General features: G+C 40.5%; 1 protein-coding gene across 10 annotated transcripts in view; it reads left to right on the top strand.

Annotated features, from left to right (window-relative positions):
* The window catches only part of TMEM62 (transmembrane protein 62), a 46,858-nt gene that overhangs the window by 13,174 nt on the left and 12,408 nt on the right, over positions 1-21,276 (top strand). For 5 of the 10 annotated variants that reach the window (XM_042849440.2, XM_005284637.5, XM_065593031.1 and 2 more), the window contains 6 exons: positions 3,104-3,149; positions 7,000-7,141; positions 11,734-11,858; positions 12,462-12,584; positions 15,152-15,307; positions 19,954-20,113. In XM_042849440.2, coding sequence (XP_042705374.1) covers positions 3,104-3,149; positions 7,000-7,141; positions 11,734-11,858; positions 12,462-12,584; positions 15,152-15,307; positions 19,954-20,113 — 752 coding nt within the window. The remainder of the gene's footprint in view (positions 1-3,103; positions 3,150-6,999; positions 7,142-11,733; positions 11,859-12,461; positions 12,585-15,151; positions 15,308-19,953; positions 20,114-21,276) is intronic. The other 5 variants (XM_065593033.1, XM_065593034.1, XM_005284638.4 and 2 more) reach the window with 4 other exon arrangements.

The raw sequence follows: 21,276 nt of genomic DNA, 5'->3' as shown, positions 1-21,276 counted from the left end.
GGGGCTGGACATGTATCTCTCAGATCACTTTCAGTGCTTTTTCTTCAGTTGTCAAGAACATTGCTAAGGATTAATCTGAAATCACCCAGATTAATTTTCATTGGTGACAAATGTTCCTTCTAATTTATTTTCTGTGTAAGGAATGAGTGCAAATTAAATACTTAGGAACACATGCTCTTTCCCCCTCCATGTTCACATTTGTTTATTCACTCTCCTCACTTGTTCTTGTTCAATCTCTCCCATTCCTACCCACTCTCTTAAATTCTATTATGTTCACTACTCTCTCCTTTTATCACTGTTTTTCCTCTCATTTGCTCATTTTCCCATCTTCCCATTTGTTCTTTTCCCTCATTAACATTCTCTCTCATCTTATCTCTGTCCTCTTTTTCCCTTCTCCTCCCAAAATCAATTGTTGACCAACCATCTCTTCAAGGTTTTTTCTGTATAACTAGTTTTTTTCATCATAAACTGCCTTGTGCCCGCACACACAAGTTATTTTTTCAGTTTTTCTGGCTTTTTATTCCACTTTAATTAATCCACTTAGGAAGTGACATAACTTCATATCAGAATGAGTTATTTCAGTATGGAAACCAGTCCTAGAACCCTGCGAGAAGGAGACTCGGCAAGACAGCCAAGATCTCTTTGTACGCCCAACCTGAGCCAGAGACCCAGGCACAGACTGAACCTGAGATGGCTCCTGAGACCCAGGCATTAAGCACCCAATGTGCCATGGCTCTCAAAGAGAGAGCACTATCAGTTGCTGAATGCCTAGCAAACCTTTGAGGGAAGTGAAAGAGGATAAGTGAGGAGACAGTTGCTGACCTTGTGACAGCATCCCAGCAGAGTGCCAAAAAGACAGAAGATTAGAGGGAAGTTTTCATGCTCCAGAATAAAAACGGGAGAGAGGAGAACAGGGATTAGTCAAGGAAATATACAGAGAAAGGGACCATCAAGAAAAAGATGTTGGATATGATCACAGAAGCAGACCAACCTACTGGAAAACAATGTGTTGCTTGACTCATGCCCAATACTCCAGCCTAGCCATGGCCTGCAGTCTGTTGAGAACATAGGATATTGGGAACACCTTTTCAAGCCCCAGTTACAAGGGACAGGCCCTTCTCATGCCACTTCATCCCTCAAGAGAAGGAAAACAGCTACAAATCCACCTACACATTTTTGTGACTCTATCTGCATAAAAATGTTTGAACTCAGCACTTGGAGCATGTGTGTCCTATTTCCAATGGTTTTAACTTTGTTCTGTGTTTGTTTATATCAATAAAGGCTTACAACTCTGCTGAAAATTTCATTGAGGTACAACTCCCGCTTAATAACATCGGTTCCTAAATAATATCATCACACAAAGAGTATTAATTTCTTTGGTTACATTACATTTTCCTCTGCTACACCTTGGTCTCAAAGTAGGAGTACAATGCTTCTTCGACCAATTGGGGCGTTTTGCAGAGGCACCATCATTGGATGATGATAAAATTCTACAAGTCTCTTCACTCCTGCTCTGATGAGGCTCTTTCCCTTGCTCTCATAGATGTTGTGCAAAACACAGCAAGCAACTATAACATGAAGCATATATTTCTCAAAAGGATCCAGCCTTGTCATACGACACCAACACCTTAGGTCCAAATGTGCACTCTGTTGTCGTTCTGCAGCTGCTCAGGAATTTCTTTCTCCTATTCAGGTGTCCAGTAAAAGACTTCATAACTTCAGAAAGCTGTGTCTCCCAGAATGACAGGAGATCACAACACCGTTAATGTCCATAATGGTCTTTGGAGCAAAAGTCCCATTTTTTTCATTGCATAAAGTGGAATGAGTTCTAAAGATTATAGACCTTTTCAGACCATCCCACATGAGTTGTATAGCAGCACTAATAGCCCCAATCATGCAAATCCATCAACCTCGTGGTCATTGCCTCTGTGCATTGATGTGGGGTTACCCACACCCTCTTAATAGCAGCACAAACTTCCATGACAGCAATCCTTAAAATTGATCTACCAATACCAAACTGGTTAGCTACTGACCAGTAGCAACTGGGGATGGTGGGCTATTAGTTGCTGTTAGACATGCATTTCTCTATGCTGATGAAAATTCTGATGTTGGTGTTCCACCATTGCAGCTCTGTGGTGAGCTCTTCACAAATCTCTAAGAAAGTAGTCTTCTATATCCTGAACTTCTGCCACCACTGCAGGTCATCCTAGTTCTGCATTGCTATCTTGTCCTGCAAGTTGGTGATAGTTGGCCAAGCTCAGAAGTGGTGCTCCACTGTGTGAAGCTGCTCCAGGAGCCGTTACTTCTACTTTCATCTTTCTCCTGTAGCAGTATCCATATGGCATCATGGAAGCTATACTTGTGGCTGTCTTCCATAGCTTATATAGCTATATGACTGCCAGTGCATTTAGAGCTCCCACTGGCAAAGAGGGAGATGCCTCAGTGTAGAAAGCTTCTTTCTGTGGCAGTCACTGCAGCTGTGCATGCATGTAGCTTAGGACTTGTTTGCAGCAAACTGGGGTATAAATCTAGCCTTTTGCATACTAAGTGTCCATTTGGACCTTGTTACCATGACTTTATGTGCTTTGCCATGCACCTAGTGTGCGTTGACCTACCACTCTTTGTAGAGGGAATAGATTAAAGCACATTGGGAAATTTTTAGTGTGTGGCAGTAGGTTCCACACAGACACTTAGTGCATGGCAGATTAGTGCTGGTTAGATTTACATATCAGATTGTCATAAACTAAGTGTTTGTGTAGACAAGCCTTTAGAGGGAAATTTGCTGGTGACCTAACAAGTCTCCAGAGGTGAAAAGCTAGCCCACTAGTCTATCACCCAGACAGGTGCTTTGAGCTTGTCAAAGGTATGTTCTGTATCTCCAGATGCATAGATACAAAGAATTAAGAAGAAGGCCACTGAATCCAGATGATTTCACATGGCAAGCAATAATACTTCATGAATTTCAACGGGAATAGAGCTAAGTTACAGACAGTACAATCTGCCAAAGCCTGCTGAGAGTGCTCTCCAACAGTGAGCAAATAGAAGACTCAGAGCAATAGTTGGCTTCATCTGAATAGTCTCTTTTCTTTCTCTTTCACTGTAGATTCATTCAACATTCCACACTTGGACAGCATCCAGAATTACTACAGGTACTCTTTTCTTTTCTTTTTTTTTTTCTTTTTTTTTTTAATACCTCACTGAGTCCATAAATCCAAGAGCAAAGTGAATTGCATTGCAGACAGGAAATAATCTGTTTTTAGCTCACCTCTGCCAAATACACATCATGACCGATTTTTTTTGCCAGCATAGGGCTGTTTGATTTTAGTGTCCCAATCTTCCCCTATTATCCACTAACATTTGAATGGACTGCTACAGGAAGGCGGAGTATCTTTTGCCCACCCTTTTAATCTCTCCCTCCTGTATGTTTTGTAGCTGTGCCTGTTAACAATTCTTGTCCCAGCTAGGAGGTGTTCAGAACATCATGTGTTCATTCTCCCCCAGAGCACTTGAGTGACCAACTTGTGTGCCATTGGCATTTTAGAAGGATTCCCTTATCATCCTTTTCATTTTCTGGTGTTCCCTTCTGCATCCTCAAGAATATTTACATCTGCACAACAGGAGGGACCCTACCTGAGTTGGTTCATCAGCCCTGAGGGAGTTAAGAAAATGAATATAGACATAGGTGAGAAAAAGAGATAACTCTAAGGAATAAATTGGAGATTCAAGTATAAAGATTTCAGTGGGATGGTTCAGGAAATGTACAACCGTATAAATAGCAGATGAAAGTCAGAAGAAAATCATTCTCCATTAGTAAGTAGGACTACGACAATGCATTGGTAGGCTAGAGGTGTGAAAGATACATAAGTGCTTAAACTCTAATTCTGTCAGCCTCCTAGGTAGGGTCTTCAGTGTTGCATTAGCCTGGGGTCTTATCTGGCTGTTGCCTCCAGGTCCTTCCTGTCTCTACACATCAATTTGTCACCTGAATTTAGCGATGCTTTCAACTGGGCTAGCTGAAACAGCTGGAGGATGTAGGTTAGAACACAGATTCTAATTTCACTTGGGCTGGAAACCCACCTTTTTGCAGGGAGAACACAGGCTAAATCACTAGAGTGTAGATAGTCCTCCAGTGCCTTCCCATAATTCCTCCCATGTGCCAGAAGGACAGATGAGTTTTCCCCACAATTCAGTGGGAAAGAATCAGAGCAGCTGAGCTTACTGTAGCACGAAAACATGGAATATGTCCTCACAAGTCTTAGTGAAACACACGCGGGATGCAGCACCATTGAGCCCTTGTAGCTTTGGTATGGCTTTGCAGTCTTGCTCCTTACCTCTGGGGTAAGCCAGATCATGCAGGCTACCTCTGCTGTAAAGACATATCCTTACTGAAGGAGATTGGAAAAGCACAGAGGAGAGATGAGGTTGAATTCTGCTCTTTAAATTTGAGCTGACTTTTTTTATGGAATTGTTTTGGCACTGGGTAAATTCCTTCTTAAGTAACTGCATTTTGTCCACTTAACAGCAGATTGATATTCCCATAGATGTTTTAAGCATATATGTCTCTGACCTCACCTGCTTTACACCAAGACTAAATTTGGCCCATACACTGTAAACTCCGATGGATCTATCATTATAAAATTATGTAAAGGTGCTATTATAATTCCAGATGGTCAGTTTCTGAACACTCCAGTGTTGGAGGTGGAGTGGGGGAAGGAAAAGTTTTTCATCGTTAATTATAAATTACTTTAGTTTTAGTAAATTTTTATAACTATGTTTAGTTATCTTGCTGTTGTGACAGGTCCTAAAGATGAGACTCCTGTTGCCTCCTGCATTGGACTGAAAAACTGCACTGAAATCTTAAACACTGTTAAGCATCAGTAAAAGGCAGGCTGTTATATTGGAGGATGAGGCTCATTCATCTGGTGTCCAAATGAAATAATATTAGGATTAAGGAGTGGGGAGGAGGGGAGAAGAAGGAGATGGCAGAGTAGAAGGAAGGATTATGGAGGCATTTTCCTCAAATTAAACAGGACTAGGCAATAATTCAGAACAATAGTTCTTTTGCCTGGGTCAAAGAGAGACCCCCATCCCCTGCCTCTGTACACTTTCAAGAAAACATCATTCTTTGTTGCACACCTTATAGTATTATAGCTTGCAGGATGTTAAAAACAAAAACAGGAGAAGGGGGGAGGAAGTACGTGCTTTCTCAGCATTACATGCCTCTGTTAGCTGTTCAGTATTAAAATTGTGAAAGGCAGCAATTGTACTTAGAATGCAAAGATTTAGCAAAATGGTGTGATTTTTTTTTTTAAACTAAAGAATGGCAGTGCCTATTATTTCTCTGCCCCATGAACATAGGGGGTAAAACTCAAATCTGTTCAACATACTTTAAGTGGGAGTAAAAACAGAGCCTGCTTAGGGTGGTGATATCAAACTCCCAGATTTTTCTTGAATTCATGAGGTGCTGTGTTAAGGCAGTCCTTAACAATAAGTTTGGTAAAATAGTCTTATGTAGTATTAGAAGATGATCATTCCGATTGCAGTGTTGATACATGCTCAGTAAACTTATTTTTTAATTTTTTTTTTCTTCAGCCCTAGATTTCTGGCCTTTTACAATTATTCTGATTGGTGGAGGTTACAAATTCCGTTTTCTGGGTGCATTAATTGAACAGAACAAATTATATTCCTTTAGCCTGTACATACTGTGGGGCTTAGAAAATGCCAGAATTAAAAACAAAAAACTCATCTAATCATAGAATTTTGCACAATTATAATTTAGATGTCCTAAAAAATTTATCAACTTTCATTTGAGCATTTTAATAATGAAGATTATTATTAATCTGGCTGGAAGATTGACTCATTGTCCTAATGGAGTAAAGGACTAAAATCTCTTTCAAGAAGATGACACTGTCATCAATCTTTATTTAGAACTCAGCAATGTCTAGTGTTAAGGACACCTGTATACCAGGAAGAAACATTTATTCTATACCTCTTTCCTTTATTACAAACTAGTATAATGCCTTGAACAGGAACATTTATTTCCATCTCTCCTTATTTTTAAAAACCTCTTTTCAGAATAAATTAATTCCAACACTTGTATTAAGTAATGTGAAAAGGAAAGCCAATATGTTCGTTCCTTCTGCTTCCCATAAGGTCTGGAAATTTTTTTTTTTTTTTTTTTTACATCTGCTTGTATTTTACATAAGAAATTCAAGTCTTGTTTTTCCTGTGACTCTGTGGGTGACTGGAGAACTGGTAGGATTATGACAGCACAACAATCAGGAAAGTTAAACTTCAGTGAGAGGGGAAGTTATTTTTATTCATTGTTTAAAAGTTTTTGTGTGGTTTGCTGTTTTGTTTTGTTTTGTTTTGGGGGTGTTTGGAAAACGCTTAACAATTCAATACCCAATCCTTTCAGTTAATGGCTTAAATTTTTTTATAGTCCATATTAAAATAATCTAGGAAAGAACTCCAGTAACATAGGGAAGACAAGATTTGACATTCCTGATATTTCTAAGGAAGTAAGCAAAAAAAAAAAAAAAAAACTTCCCCCAAAAAGTCCTTTCAGGCCTTTGCTGTATACCAAAAATAAACACAGGATACAAGCCCAACTTGTTTCCTCTGCAGGTCTCCTTTAATTAGGGTTGCAAGTGGCTCTGCTACCCTGTCATTCAGATGATTTGCCTGGTGTTGTCCTGCATTTGTTCCTGTCCTTTATCTGTAAAGAGCATCATTATGCAAAGGGAAAACATCTACTCTGACCCTTCTTTTAACCATTTGAGTGCTAACCTGGTTTTAACTCTAGTATGTGGTACATGGCTCAGAATATTTGTCCTCTTTGAAGTACAGATCTTCCAGTGCCGTTTGATTTTTAGAATGGACTTCACCTCAGCAGGAAGATGGAATGTAATGGGAAATCTTACATTTGTTCTATATCCTTTCCCTTTTGCCACTGCTCCAGACTTTTCTGACTGCAATATTTTCATCTTGTTTTGGCAGGAAATACTCTGCCTGGCATAAGGATGGCTCTTTCCATTATGTGCACAGGACGCCTTTTGGAAACTATTCATTCATCTGTGTGGATGCCACCCTCAGCCCAGGCCCCAAGAGACCATACAATTTCTTTGGGATTCTAAACATGGTACTGTAGAAGAATTTGCATTCTAGTTCACAAGCTGCTGGTACTTCCTGTAATATATGGTTTGATATTTGTTTGTTGTTTTTTCAAGAGAGAAATGTCTCAAACTCTAATGAGAAAGACAAAGTGGATGAGGTAATATCTTTTAAAGGAACCACTTCTGTTGATGAGACAAGCCAAGTTTTTGAGCTACATGGAGCTCTTCCTCTGTGTACCTTGAAAACTTGTCTTTCATCAACAAAAGTGGGTCCTATAAAAGATACTACCTCCCCTACCTTTCTCTCTTATATTTTAGGACCAGCACAGCTACAACAACACTTCAAACTCTACCATTCATCTAAAAGATAGTCTTTGTATGTTAATATTGTTTTGTCTTTTCCTTAAGAAAATTAATGTTTCTTACATCATACTCTAAAAATAGGAGACAATTTTTTCCCCCTCTCTTTTGCAAGAAATAATTTGTCATTCCAATACCAAAACACAGATCAAAAGGCTTTTTTTTTTTTTTTTTTTTTTTTTTTTTTAAAGGACTCTGTCAAGAACTTCCTATGGTTTTTTGTTTTTGTTGCACATCAATGTTGGTATCAGCCCCTTAGAAGCTTTAAAATAAAAAATGCTTTCCTTCCCAATTCTGTCCTTTTTGATTTGTTAAACATGTTCCTTGTGTGTTTGTTTCTTTTTTGTTTATGTTCTTATTTGTGCACGAGCATCATCAGTTATGTTGAGAAGATGTGGTACTGCAGTCCATGAAGCTTATGTGAAAGATAGTTTGTATCCTAAGTATAGAGATTTGGATCATTTGAATGAGATGTAAAACTGAGGTCCTGTTCTCTTGTGATCGTTAAAGATGCTATGGCAATATTTGAAAGAGTAGAAATATTAATCCCGATGTTTAGGTCAAATTCCAGTTCAAATAGTTGCATTTTGCTTCCCTAAATTCCCTCTCTAGTTTCTGATGGATATGGTATTCTTTCTCATTTATTCTCCTAAAATGTTGTTTAGTGTTGCTATGTTCTGTTAAACAGATGTCATCTTCTGCTCCTGAAATGACTGCATTCAGTGATGAGTAAAATGTTCCCTAACTTGTAGCTACCTCAAATGAGTGTTGAGGCTAAGGGCTCATCTGCACATGCCAGTTATTCTGGAATAATTTAAAGCCAAAAAGCTATTCCAGAATAGTGGACACACTATTCAGTTATTCTGGAATTACTCCATGTATAGACAAGGCCCCAAGTAAGTTAATGTTTGTAAAGCACTTGGAGATAGTTGTAGGAAAGGTGCTATAGCAGTGCAAAATACAGTATTATTGTTCCTATTGATTGTTCTAATTCATGCTGGATGCAGTAGCTTTGCAGGCAGAATTCAAGATGAGACTCTTTATTTCTGAGTCTGATCTCTTGTTCTTGACTGCAGTGAATTAAGCACGCTTTTACTTTATGAGCAAGAAACTGAGAGTAAGAAGAGTGTCATTTGCAAACATTTGGATAAAACTGTTGGATTGAGAAAAAATAGGTAGTTCAGGATCAGTGAATATCTGTTGCTATGTTGTTGATTAAAGCCACAGGTTTTAAAGATGTATCTATGATTTTATCAGTGACTTGATTGTACACCTGGGATTTTTAACAAGGATGCAGAAAATACACAAATCCTTCAAGGCAAATGAAATATTAGTTGTAGCTACTAAAGCATTGTTACCTAATTTGACATCCAGAATTCATCCCATTTTTGTACGATTATAACTCAGATTCTCTCTTCTCCACTCATGTGTTGCAACATTTACCTTCAGGTGAGAAGGCAGAAAAATATGTTGTCTGTCCTCCTGGACTCCCTGAAAGGGCACTTGCAAAGGTGGAAAACCAATGGGCTTATGTCCTGTTTTTTTTTTTTTTCTGACTTTTTTACATGAGAAATTGAGGTGTTATCAATCCTGGAAGTCTCTCTGAACTCTGATAATTGGGGAACTTGTGAAATTTTATCACAAGAGTCAAGAGATTGAAAGCTGAACAACTAAGGGAAGGGAATTTTAGTCACTATTTAAAACTTTTTGTTTAATATTTTAACTCCAATGTCAAACATTTTGGAAAAAGAATGTCTCTGTTAAAGATTCAGCACCTATGCCCCTTCAAGTAAGGCGTTAGAGGTGACAGTGCACATTCTCTGAGCCCTTTCATCCCTACAGTAGGTCCCTGGCAGTACCAAAGATGACCAGACTTGATACTTCTAAGGTAAAAAATAAGCAGATTTAAAAAAACAAAACCCAAAGCTTCTATTTTATTTTGTGTGGGTTCTTATACCCTACTCGTCACCATCGTATTTGAGCACTTTCCAGTAGTGCGTTAAGCGATGTGACTAACAGCTGTCATGTGTTTGTTCTCTCCCCAATAGAAAGTTGGGTGGCTTTTTAATAAATATGTGTTGCGATGTATTTATCTTAGAGAAGGCACTTGGAGAGGTGAGTAGTGAGGTTAGTGATGGTCGTTAGTTCCTTGAGAAGTTCATTCCACACTTTCACACCTGTCCCCAACACACTTCCCCACACAACAAGCTTTACTTTTGTTGAAGAGAGTTCAACTGTGCCAGGAGAGTATAATCGTCAACCACTGTTTTCATCCTGGAGCTTTAGGCAAACTTTTAATGTGATTGTGGTAGCCTGTGTTGCTGAGGAGACGCGCTGCAGCGTTTTGTACTAGTTGGAGTTTCCTAAATGTTGAAGGTTTTGTGCCTAGGTATATAACGTTGTAGTATAGCTGAGAGGTGTCAAAGATATGAATAAATAAAGCCAGATCTCCATCTGTTGGGATGGAGCAGAGTCTCATAGCTAATTGGAGATGATAGAAGGCATTACTTGTGGATGCTGCTGTGTGAGAGCTTTAGCATCAGTGAGGAATCGAAGTGTAGTCCTAAGCTATGGAGTGAATTGGCCAGTTGCGGGTGTGTACTTTCAACCAACAGAAGCTGCACTGCAGCTACAAACTCTCCAAAATGCTTTCCTTTACCCATTAGCATCACTTCTGTCTTTCGGATTCAGCCAGCTGCTCTTTATCCATGAGCTGATATCATTTATATTATGGGCCATCTTGACGATAGCAGTGTGGTCAGGTGTAGAGAATAGGTAGAGCTGTGTCTCATCTATATACTGCTGACACTAAGGTCTGTTCACCTAATGGCTGCGTGCAGATGTTGAAAAGGACTGGAGAGAGAATTGATCCTTGTGAGGGTTCTAATGGTGGAAGTGGTTTCCATTCACTGCTTTTTGGGGTGTCTGTCCATCAGAGTGGATAAAAATCAATGATTATTTTTAATAAAAATATCAGATTTTTTTTTTATTTAAATCAGATTTTTTTGGTAAAATGCTTTTTGAGGAAAAAACCTATTTAAAGATAGTTTTAATTAAGATACATTATAGCTCAAAGATATCTCATCATGGAGTAGGGATTATAAATTCTAATTCTATAGTATGAGACAATATATTCATGTAATGTTTAAGAAAAGTTTTGTAAATGAGTTCCAATAGTTCATGGATTAGGGACCCAATCTTATGGGTTCCACAGGCTTCTGTATAGATTTCGGTTAATCCTTCTATCTACCCAATGGGACTCAGTGCTCAGTCTAGAAGATAGTATCAGAGATGCTTAGTTTTGCAGTTCTCAAATTGTGGATTTGTGTCTCCAGAGATAACATGCTTGTTAACCGCAAAATATGTTTTTAAATTAATAAATAAATAATATTTAGAGGTGAGAATTAACAGACCTCATTCCTGTTGTCCCTCTGCAAATTTGTGTACACAGAGTCAATCCCTTGCGTCTCTCTAAAAGTGCAAAGTTTCAAAAAGTTAAATGAATAGAAGATTGTTGGGGGGGGGAATAGATCTGAACAAGGAGAAGAAGTCTGGAGATAAATGTGAGATGGGAGGGACAGGCAGTAGAAACAAAAGTGAAACTGTTTGAGCAGCATATTCCAGAAGTTTTGAGGTCTTTCTGAGTGTAGCCTTCATGGATTTGAGATCTATCATACCATTCTCTCACTAGAAGGGAAAACCTATAATGGCAGCAGGACCTAAAAGAGACCCAGTTTGGGAATATTTTAATGTAGTTCCTCTACCTGTGTAGAATTTGGTAACAAGAATGCACTTTTATGTAGAAATCCATGATTAAATCGAGTCTTCCTGACTAAATCAAATCCACCCTGCTCTCCAGGAAGGACTGTCATCATTTTAGTGCATTCCCCAGGACTTCTGTCACCTCTCTCAACTTGCATGCCTTCTTTACGCTGACGCTAAAATGGGCAAAAAAACCTTGGGGGGAGGGAGAATCTCATGCAGCTCTTTATGCTGCTTTTGCCACTGCTCAAGTAAAAGGAATACTTTGACTGCTATGTAGCTTTATTTTTTCCAATGTCTGATCTTTTTACTTTGTTTGAATTGGGGGATATTGACAGCAGTTCTGAAAGTTCCATTTATGCACATGATTCTATAGGAATTTTAAAAAGTACTCTTTATAGTTTAAAGGGTGATTTGTGATGTTTGTTATTTGACTCTTGGATCCAAATAGCCGGAATGCTAATGAAACGCATTTTCAATTTGTCTGCAATTTCAGAGTCAAATGGAAGAGCTGTCTTCCTTGGCCACAGAAAGTCATCATAGCAACCAAACCATCTGGTTTGGCCATTACCCCACTTCAACAATCATCTCCCCATCCTCGGGAGTACGAATGGTAATGAGGTAAGATCTCTCTTCTCTTTCTGCATATTTTAGGGTTACCATATTTTGAGTGTCCAAAAAGAGGACACTCCATGGGGCCCCAGCCCCGCCCCCACCCCCAACCCAACTCCACCCCTTCCCCAAAGTCCCCGCCCCAACTCCGCCCCCTCCCCTACTTCCCGCAAACATTTGATTCGCGGGAAGCCTGAAGCAGGTAAGGGAGGGGTGGGGGGAGGAGGTGCAGCCCAGTCTGGCCCCCCCGGCGTCTCCAGCCTGGGTCGGCTCGGGCCCTGGGGTGCCGGCCCCGGCCCAGCACCCCTGGCTCAGCGCCCCCGGCCCAGCCCCCGGCCCCCGGCTCAGCACCGCCGGCCCGGCCCCCAGCCCGGCCCCGGCCCCCGGCCCAGCACCGCCGGCCCCGCATGTCCCGATTTTCCCGGACATGTCCGGCTTTTTGGGATTTCCCCCCGGACGGGGATTTGAAGCCCAAAAAGCCGGACATGTCCAGGAAAATCCGGACGTATGGTAACCCTAGCATATTTCCAGCATTACCCCACTTCAACAATCAGCTATCCTAAGGTGGCATTTTCATCCCAGTAAAATAATAATCATATTGTTTTTGACTAGCTCTGCCACAGCCTATTTGTGTGGGCACCTCCATACATTGGGTGGACTGATGCCAGTCCTGCATAGTCGGCACCCTCAGGGCACTCTGGAACTGGAGCTGGGAGACTGGATGGAAAATAGGAAGTAAGTAAACCCCCAGTGAAAAAGCAAATGTTATACACAGACACTACCCGGTGAAGTGGTGACCCTTTCTTTTTATTCTTTGTGGCGAGGTCAGCAAACATGATGTCCCTGTTGTATTAGCTCCTACCATTAATGATTATGAAAAATACCTTCATATGTAACACTGGGAATTTTCCCCCTATGCTAACAGTTTGAAATAATTATAATAAATTATGTCAAAGAAACATTTTTCTTCACTGTATTCCCCTTATTTTATATATTTAGAAACGGAATACAGGAAATCTAAATAGTGTATATCTGTTTGTTCATCAACAAATTGCTACATGAGCTGTAATTAAAACATCAGTATTAGTATTTTAAAATGTCATTGCTTTGCATCAGCTCTATTCTGTTCACATGCTTCAAAAACAAAAATAGTGTAACTGATAAATATAGCATCAATAGACTGAAATGTGGTAGATGTTGCAAGGAATCCATGTGAACTAGTGGGTTGGCATGCTATCCTTTTAATCTCTGGAGGCTGAGAGTCAAATCTGGATTAAAATCCCAAATAAAAACTATGTTAAGACAGTGTTACAATTCAAACTAAATATAAGTAATTGAGGGTAAAACATATTACAAGGTGTAACAGGATTCCCACTCACTGCTAGTGCGCCTGTTCATGTCCAGATCTGGGAAAGTTAGCTCTCACAGCATGGGGTGCCCCCTTCTGTTTTCTCTACAGTACTTACTTTTCTGGTAACTTGGCCCTCCAGCCAGGTCCCCATTCAGTCCACCCCTTCCAGGGTTACAAAGTCCAACAGGACCACTGTCCAAATGCCTTTTCTGGATGTGTTCAGTCCCTGCTTGGGGCTCTTTGCCACTATACCAGTGGCTAGCAGGGGAATCTGGGTCCACCTACTACACCGGGTTCTCGCCCAGGGACTCCTATACACAACAATCCAGGTCTGCTCAATCCCCATCCCTGTTGGTGTTTCCCTGGGGTCCTTCCTACCCAGCTTTTCTCATTTCCCTTGCCTGGTTCTGGGTTTACCACGGGAGTCTACTCTACTTCCCGTGGTTACTTCACCCCCTCCTAACCTCTTGCTAGACTCCTTACTCCAGGACAGGATCTCAGGGTTTACTCTCCCCCTGGACTTTCTTCTTGTCCTTGATGACCTCACTCATCCCAGGGAGTGACTGGAGACCCTTCCCCTGCAGCCCCCTTATGCTTTCAGCCACCTGGCTTTATAGTCTTGTCTCAGTCCTTCTCCAGCTGGGCTTCACTCTTAAATTAACCCTGGCCCTCCCTCTCGCTTGTGACGCCAGCTAACTTAATTGGCCTTAGGGTTAATGAGGGCCTACATCAGGGATGGTGTGGGATGCACACCCTGTCATGCAGGGATGTTGTAATTATTTCAACACCCAATCATTATAAAACTGAGACAATTCAGAGATCAGGTTAATTTTAAATGAAATCTGAATATGTTAAGGTGTGGAAATGCACAGTTATGGTACCCAAGCAACCTTAACTTTGTCAAGTAGTGACACCATGCAATAACAATATAATTAAAGCTTGTTAGTATTTTTGGTCTTGTTAGTATTTTGGTTATAGTTGATTTAAACTAACTTTTAAAAACACATTGAATTTTCTCTTTTTTGTTCTTACCCTCATTGTTTTGTTACAATGAAAGGTGGCCTCTTTCAAAATGGCCACCACCTCCCATTGTTCCCAGTGAGAGTGAAGCCAGCAGCCATCCTCATGAGCAGCCTTGACCATTTCAGAAGGGCAAGTTATGACCTCAGTCCCATTGAGAGCAACAGGAGATGGCAATTGTTTTGAATGGGGGGCAGTTTTACATAGAATTTTCTGTAGTAGAACATAGTTTATCAGATCCTGCTGAAGAGGAAACTTTCAATTATGAAGAATGGGAGATCGTGGAGGGTGGAGAAATGAAGATTAATCATGTGGGGTTTTTTTAAGTCTTCACGGGTAGCCTATGCACAAAATTTCAGTGAGCTTTAACTATAACAGAAGTGTGAAGCATCCACCTTAGTCTATTATTAAGATAATTTTTAAGACAGAAACTGTGTGATATGGGATGTAAATATCTCAAAAGGACCCATTTTAATTGTTAATTCCTAAACTAGTCCATTTGATTTGTAAATTATCAGAAAATTCATTCTGTGCTCAAAAAGTAAATGCTGTGATTCTAGGGAGGATAAGTGGGGTTGTACAGTGCCTAGCACAATGGGGTCCTTGTCCATGACTAGAGCTCTAAGTACTATGGTAATACAAATAATTAATAATAATAATTCTTCATATATAACAAAATAGTTGAATGCCTGCATACAAAACTCAACTCAGTCTTAACTATGGGACTGCACATGGCGCTTCCATAATAAGTAAAATGAATTTGAAAGTCTCAGTCTAAAAACTGTATCACCTGCTACTCATTTTACTTACACAAAATTTGGAAAATAAATGTGTCAATCTTCTTTAAAAGCTTTGGGGCAATTTGTGAATTCTCTGCCCTTGCAGTAGTCCACATTAACAAAATTGTCTTGTTTTAACCTCTTATCATCAGGTACCGGATCCTTGCATTTGATCATGACCTCCTTAGCTTTGCAGATCTGAACTTTGAGGAGTGGCCAGCTGTTCTCATCACCAACCCCAAATCGTTACTTTATAGCAGCTCTACTCATGAACCGCTAGTGAAAATTCTTCACTCCACCCACATCAGGTATCCTGGGATCTCTTGAAACTTTCAACAAGTTCTTTTACAATTGGGTATTTCTCTGTGACTAAATCAATGTAGATGTGTTTATATGGGTATGTCTACACTGCAAAAAACCAACCAACCAACCCATTGCAAGCCTCAGAGTTCAGGTCACTTGACTTGGGCTCATGCTACAAGGCTAGAAATAGCGGTGTGGATGTTCCCTTTCAGGTTCTGAAACCTGGTGGAGGGAGGGAAGTCTCAGAGTCTGGGCTCCAGCCTGAGCAGGAACGTCTACACTGCTATTTTTAGCCCTGTAATGCAAGCCCCATGAGCCTGAGTCAGTTGACCTGGGCTCTGAGATTTGCTGCCATGGGTATTATTATTATTATTATTATTATTTTGCAGTGTAGATGTATCTTAAGTTAACATATGTTCATTCCTCTCCAAATCCAATTCTCTAGAAGGTTATTGTATGATAAAAGCAGGCTATATAGAGCCACATTACACTTGCTTTACTCATGCAAGTGTTTCCACTGAAGCTGATGGGACTATTTGTGTGATCAAAGCAGGCAGAACTAGACCCATAATCAGTCCTTGATAATAGTTGTTAATCTCTCAGTATGCCACTGCATCTACCAATTTCAGTTTTTATGTTTGCTTATATTCATCTAAGTGTTTGTGTGTTTATGCCTCATCAATTTGCTTTCATCAATTTTTTTAGCCTGCATCTGCCTATTTTCAATATTTTTATATAATAAAAAAACCCTCCACCTCTGCCTATTTCCATATTTTGTATTTTTAAACCTCTACTACTTATTTCTATTTTTATTTACCTTTAAGTTGTTAATATGGCTGGATTTATAAGAACACTGAATAATACAGTTTGTTTCCTGATTACTCCCATTCTCCTGGGCATGCCCTTTCCAACTCCCTCCACAGACAGACAATTCTCTTAAAACATCCGTAGTTATAAAATGATGATGTAACTGGGGCTCCTGAGGGGAGTAAGTACCTTCATAAACTGTTCCCTGAGAGTGTGTGCTCACCCCATATGGGAGTGGGATGTGGCTCAGTATCTACTTCCCTGGAAGCCTTTTTAGAAATTAAAAGGAGGGCAGTGATGAGACCTTCTCGTGGGGATCCGGTACACCCTGTTGCTGCTTCCTCTTGGGAATGCAAAAAAAAAAAAAAGGCGGGGGGAAATAAATGGTTTAATCTCTAATTGCCAGTTACTACACACATACACACACAGATGGTTCTCGGGGTACCCAGGACTGAGAGTCACCTTGTTATCATCCCCGGCCTCTCACATGAGGGAGACTTGCTTGTGTTTAACGTGGTGTCAACTCTCTGACACCACCAGTCTGTTAGCCACCCAAGCACTCTCCTCTGGGGTATGCCAGCCCTTATTCTGCCTTGCAGGTTAACAATAGGTGTACCCCAGTCCTCGAGCTCCTTTGAAGCGTTCCTCCTTTATCTACTGAACGCTCATAGGAATACCAGGTCTGCTGTCCCCAAGGGAACAGTGTACACACCAGGTTGTATGAATCAACTCCGGATCAGCACCTTGCTAAATATCACAGCACTGAGATATAGCTATAGTGAAAACAAGGATAAGTTTATTACCAAAGATTCAAGAGGTATTGAGTAAGGATAATGGAAACCAAAGGTTACATATAAAACAAAATTATAACATGCTTTCTAGAGACTAAATTTAACAAGCTAACCTCCTGTCTAAAGACGTTTACCTCACCTGCCAAGTTCTCTGCATCATTTCAACCAAGGTTGGCTGAGATCCTGTTTTCATAAATGTAATCAATACTTACTTACTTAGGTGCAAGATAAAGAGGTGTCTTCTACTTATATTTCCTGTTCTCAGAGTCAGAATAACCATCCATGGATTATTTTTCCTATGTGCTGCTTCCCTGTTGATTTCACATCTCCCTTTTGACTTTATATGTAAATAGACATTCATTGTTTTAGTTTACAATGCTTAATTTACATCTCAACAGAGAGAGAAGTGAATAAACAACTCTTTCCTGACAGAAAACCTGTTTGTCAACTCTGCCTTAATACAGACTTTAAAACCTAGTATCTTTGCATAGTATTTGTACATACATTTCACAATGATATTAATGTCCAGTGAGACCCTGGCTTTCATTTGACACCTCACATGACATTCTTTGGTGAACAAGAATGTACGTACCAGAATCAGGACATTCCTGTAACCCCCTTGCCAGGTGGCATTAAGGGTTTCTTGGGGCATGCTCATGCGCATGCATGCACACACACAGATGGGAATGTTTATAACTTTATATTATGCAAGAATATAGGAAAATTAACCTTGAAATGGCGGAAGAACATATTACAGTTTAATAAAGCAAGAGAATTTGATTGAGGGAATAAAATCATTTAGTAATTTAAGAAAGAAACTCTAAATACAACTAATGAGCTGTTGGATGAATTGGGGGAGTTACCAGATCCATAAAAATGAGTAAAAAGAAGAACAGGAGTACTTGTGGCACCTTAGAGACTAACAAATTTATTAGAGCATAAGCTTTCGTGGACTACAGCCCACTTAAAGCTTATGCTCTAATAAATTTGTTAGTCTCTAAGGTGCCACAAGTACTCCTGTTCTTCTTTTTGCGGATACAGACTAACACGGCTGCTACTCTGAAACCTGTCATAAAAATGAGTCTGCAGTGAAGGCAGGGGGCTGGACTTGATGACCTTTCAAGGTCCCTTCCAGTTCTAGGAGATAGGATAGGATAATGTTTCAAGTCTTATTACACATCTGAATCCCAAGAATCAACAACAGATATAAAATAACTTGCAAAAGGTAAACTTACAAAGGAAAAGAAATAAGAACTATGAAAAGGTCTTATACCTGCTGAAGTTTCCGAAGCTGTATTTTATCTTAATTTAGTGAAAGCACTTGAAACAGATAGTTTTACAGAATTTTACAAGTGCTTACCTGCCAAAATCACTACAATCTTATGAAAACTTTCAGCTAGATCATTAAGGAAGAAATCTCTTCTCAACAGTTAACTTTGTCTACAATCTGTATTTTAAAAACAAAATAGAGATCCAGTGAGATGTGCATCTTGAGGAACAATCTCCATGTTGAATCAGGATTCTGACATTTGCATGAAAATTATAGTCTTAACACTTGAGGAAGTATTAACTTGTACATTGAACTTAAGCAGGCTTTGTAGCGGAAAGGAATTGTAGTCAGTATTTGTAGGCTAAATAAAACTGAGCACTCAGTCAACAAGAAGAGCTATCTGAACTTTAGACTCCAGGACCTTTGATAGAGTGGAGTGGGGTTTCCTCTTAAAAGCACTAAAATATTTTAATTTGGCTCTTTATTTAAATCATGTATGGGTAGAATTAGAACAGACAGAAATGTGTTGCCCTCTTCGGTTAGGAAGGAGTGCCCAGGCAAAGCTGTCGATTCCTGCCCCCCTCCAATTAGCTGATCCTGTTAGATTAGAACCTTTCATCCAACTAATTCAGTTTCATCCCAACAATACCTCATATATTAACTGGTGGAAAACACGGCTATATTTCACCATATGTGCATGATAGCCTGCTTTATTTGAGGGAGCCCTACTCAACTTTGCCTATTGTATTATCAGAAGTGAAAGAACTTGGAAAGATTTTAGGGTACAAAATTACCATGGGGGGAAAAAGCAAACTGTGACACTTTAATTGAAATGGCAACAGTACTGAAGGGAAAACCATTAAAATTGCCTTCTCTTGTTTACTTGGGTGTGAATGTTTCTCATAAAATTGAGCTATATAAACCAAATTATTCTACTCCTGTTGAGGAAAAAAAAATAAAAAGAACTTTAAAAAAGGACTGACAAATGTCAGCAAAATCTCTATGCATGTGTTTGCACATGCCTGTCTGCCCATGTCTGCCAATTGTGGTATGAAATATTTGACATAAATGGATCCCCTTTGCTTTTATGTGGTCTTGCTAAGTCTGTTCCAGTTAGGGTCCTGAGGATACTATAATTTTATCAATTCTACAGTCCAGTTTTGCACCATCTGACCTTGGCAAAGGTAGATTGTAGACAGAGTTGAATACTATTTAAAAAAAAAAAAAGCCTCCTTTTCACAGCCTCTCTCCTTGGGGGTGCCAATATAGAGAGTCAGAAATCCAGGCTGAGAATTGCACTTGAATCTCTTGCATGCATTGTGCTACCAGTAAGTCACCAATACAGACTTTGATTAAATTTTCATTTCAGTAAAAAGATATTTGAGAAGATCATGGGAATTGATGTCATATATAGATTCAGCAGAACTACATATACCATGTGTATTAACGGTTTTGTTAAGATTTTCTTTTCTCTAGTCAGAAAAACTCCTCCTAGACTGTTCCCGCTTTTTTGGGAGAGGGCTGCCATTCCTTTTCACTCTTGGCTCCTGTTAAGTTGATGAGGATGATTAGGGGTATAGCTAGGGAGGGTGTCCCACCTCTTATGTAAATTACAGCCAGGATCTAATATCTCAAGGATTACCCACAATAACTCCAGCTCTTCCCTTTTTTAATTCTTTGAACTTTTAGATATTAGGAAGTATACCTAATGACTTGTCTCCAAGGGGTAATAACAAACCTTCTTGCAGATCTCATGATGAATCTGTTTGTTTTTACTTCTTAGAATTTTGATCTTCTCTCCTTCTTTCATCACCTCTGTGAAGGTCAGTATTGATGGAGTTCATTTGGGGGATGCTCATCATGTGTCTGGTCCTCTCTACGTACTGAAGTGGAACCCTCAAAACTATAGTGAAGGGTTACATCACATAGATGTAACTGTCCAGGTGAGCTGTCTACTGGCATTCATTACTTTAACCTATAATGCCTAGGCCAGCAGTTCTCAGTCTGTGGGCCACATGCATCCCAATTAGCACACAGCTGCGGCCCAGCTCAGCTGTGTGCTAAAGGCTGTGGGTTCCTGGCTCCCCACAGCAGTCTCCTGGGTCCGGGCTGCCCACTGCCCCCAGCTCTGTGCAGCGGGGTCCGGGTTGTCGGATGCCGCTCAGCCCCACATGTTGGACTCTGGGCTGCTGGCTGCTGCCTGGTCCTGTACAGCGAGGTCCGGGGTCTTGGCTGCTGCCTGGCCTTGCACGGCGAAGTCCAGGGTCCTGGGAGCTGGCTGCCACCTAGCCCCACATGGTAGGGTCCTGACTTCCGGGTGCTGCCTGGCCCCACCCAGCGGGGTCTGGGGTCCCAGCTGCCACCCAGCCCCATGCAGCGAGCTCCAGGGTTGCAGTAGGGTCTGGGGTCAAGGTCCTGACTGACCCCCGCACTGCAGGGTCCAGGGTTGGGTCCGGGGTTGGGGTTCCTGCCCCATGCCCGGCTCTCTGCTCCTGTCCCCACTCTGTGTTGGAGTCTCTGGGTGGAGGGCGCTAGCCATAGAGGTTTGTGGGGGCGGAGGGGAGGAGGAGTTAGGTGGTGGGCACTGTGGTTCTCAACCTGCGGCCCAGGTAACACTTTGTGGGCCGCATTTGCAGCCCCCAGTGATACATTGGTTGAGAACCACTGTCCTAGACTATCAACATACTGCATCATGTAAGTAGGGATGAGTTTAGTTTAAATAAATATTCATACATTCCAGTTTTGTCTGCCAGGCAGCAGAAATGGAAATCAGATTTATTCAGTGAAAAAGTCTGAATCCCTAATATTGAGACTTTTTTTAAGGGTATGTACAAAAGGATTTACACTTCAAACTGAAAATGTATTGATGTCAGATACAAGGGGAGATCAGATCATTGGTAAACAAGGTTTTTCAAATAACAAGTAAGTGCTATTTTAAGATTGCCTCAAAAAGAGGGGCACTCTGACTTGGACCAGAAATACCCCCATATAACGCGACCCGATATAATACGAATTCGGATATAACGCAGTAAAGCAGTGCTCCGGGGGGGCGGGGCTGCACACTCCAGTGGATCAAAGCAAGTTCAATATAATGCAGTTTCACCTA

The sequence above is a fragment of the Chrysemys picta genome, chromosome 4 (assembly GCF_011386835.1).
Source record: "Chrysemys picta bellii isolate R12L10 chromosome 4, ASM1138683v2, whole genome shotgun sequence".
NCBI classification, from domain to species: Eukaryota; Metazoa; Chordata; order Testudines; family Emydidae; genus Chrysemys; species Chrysemys picta.
This window is presented reverse-complemented; position numbering and strand designations above follow the sequence as displayed.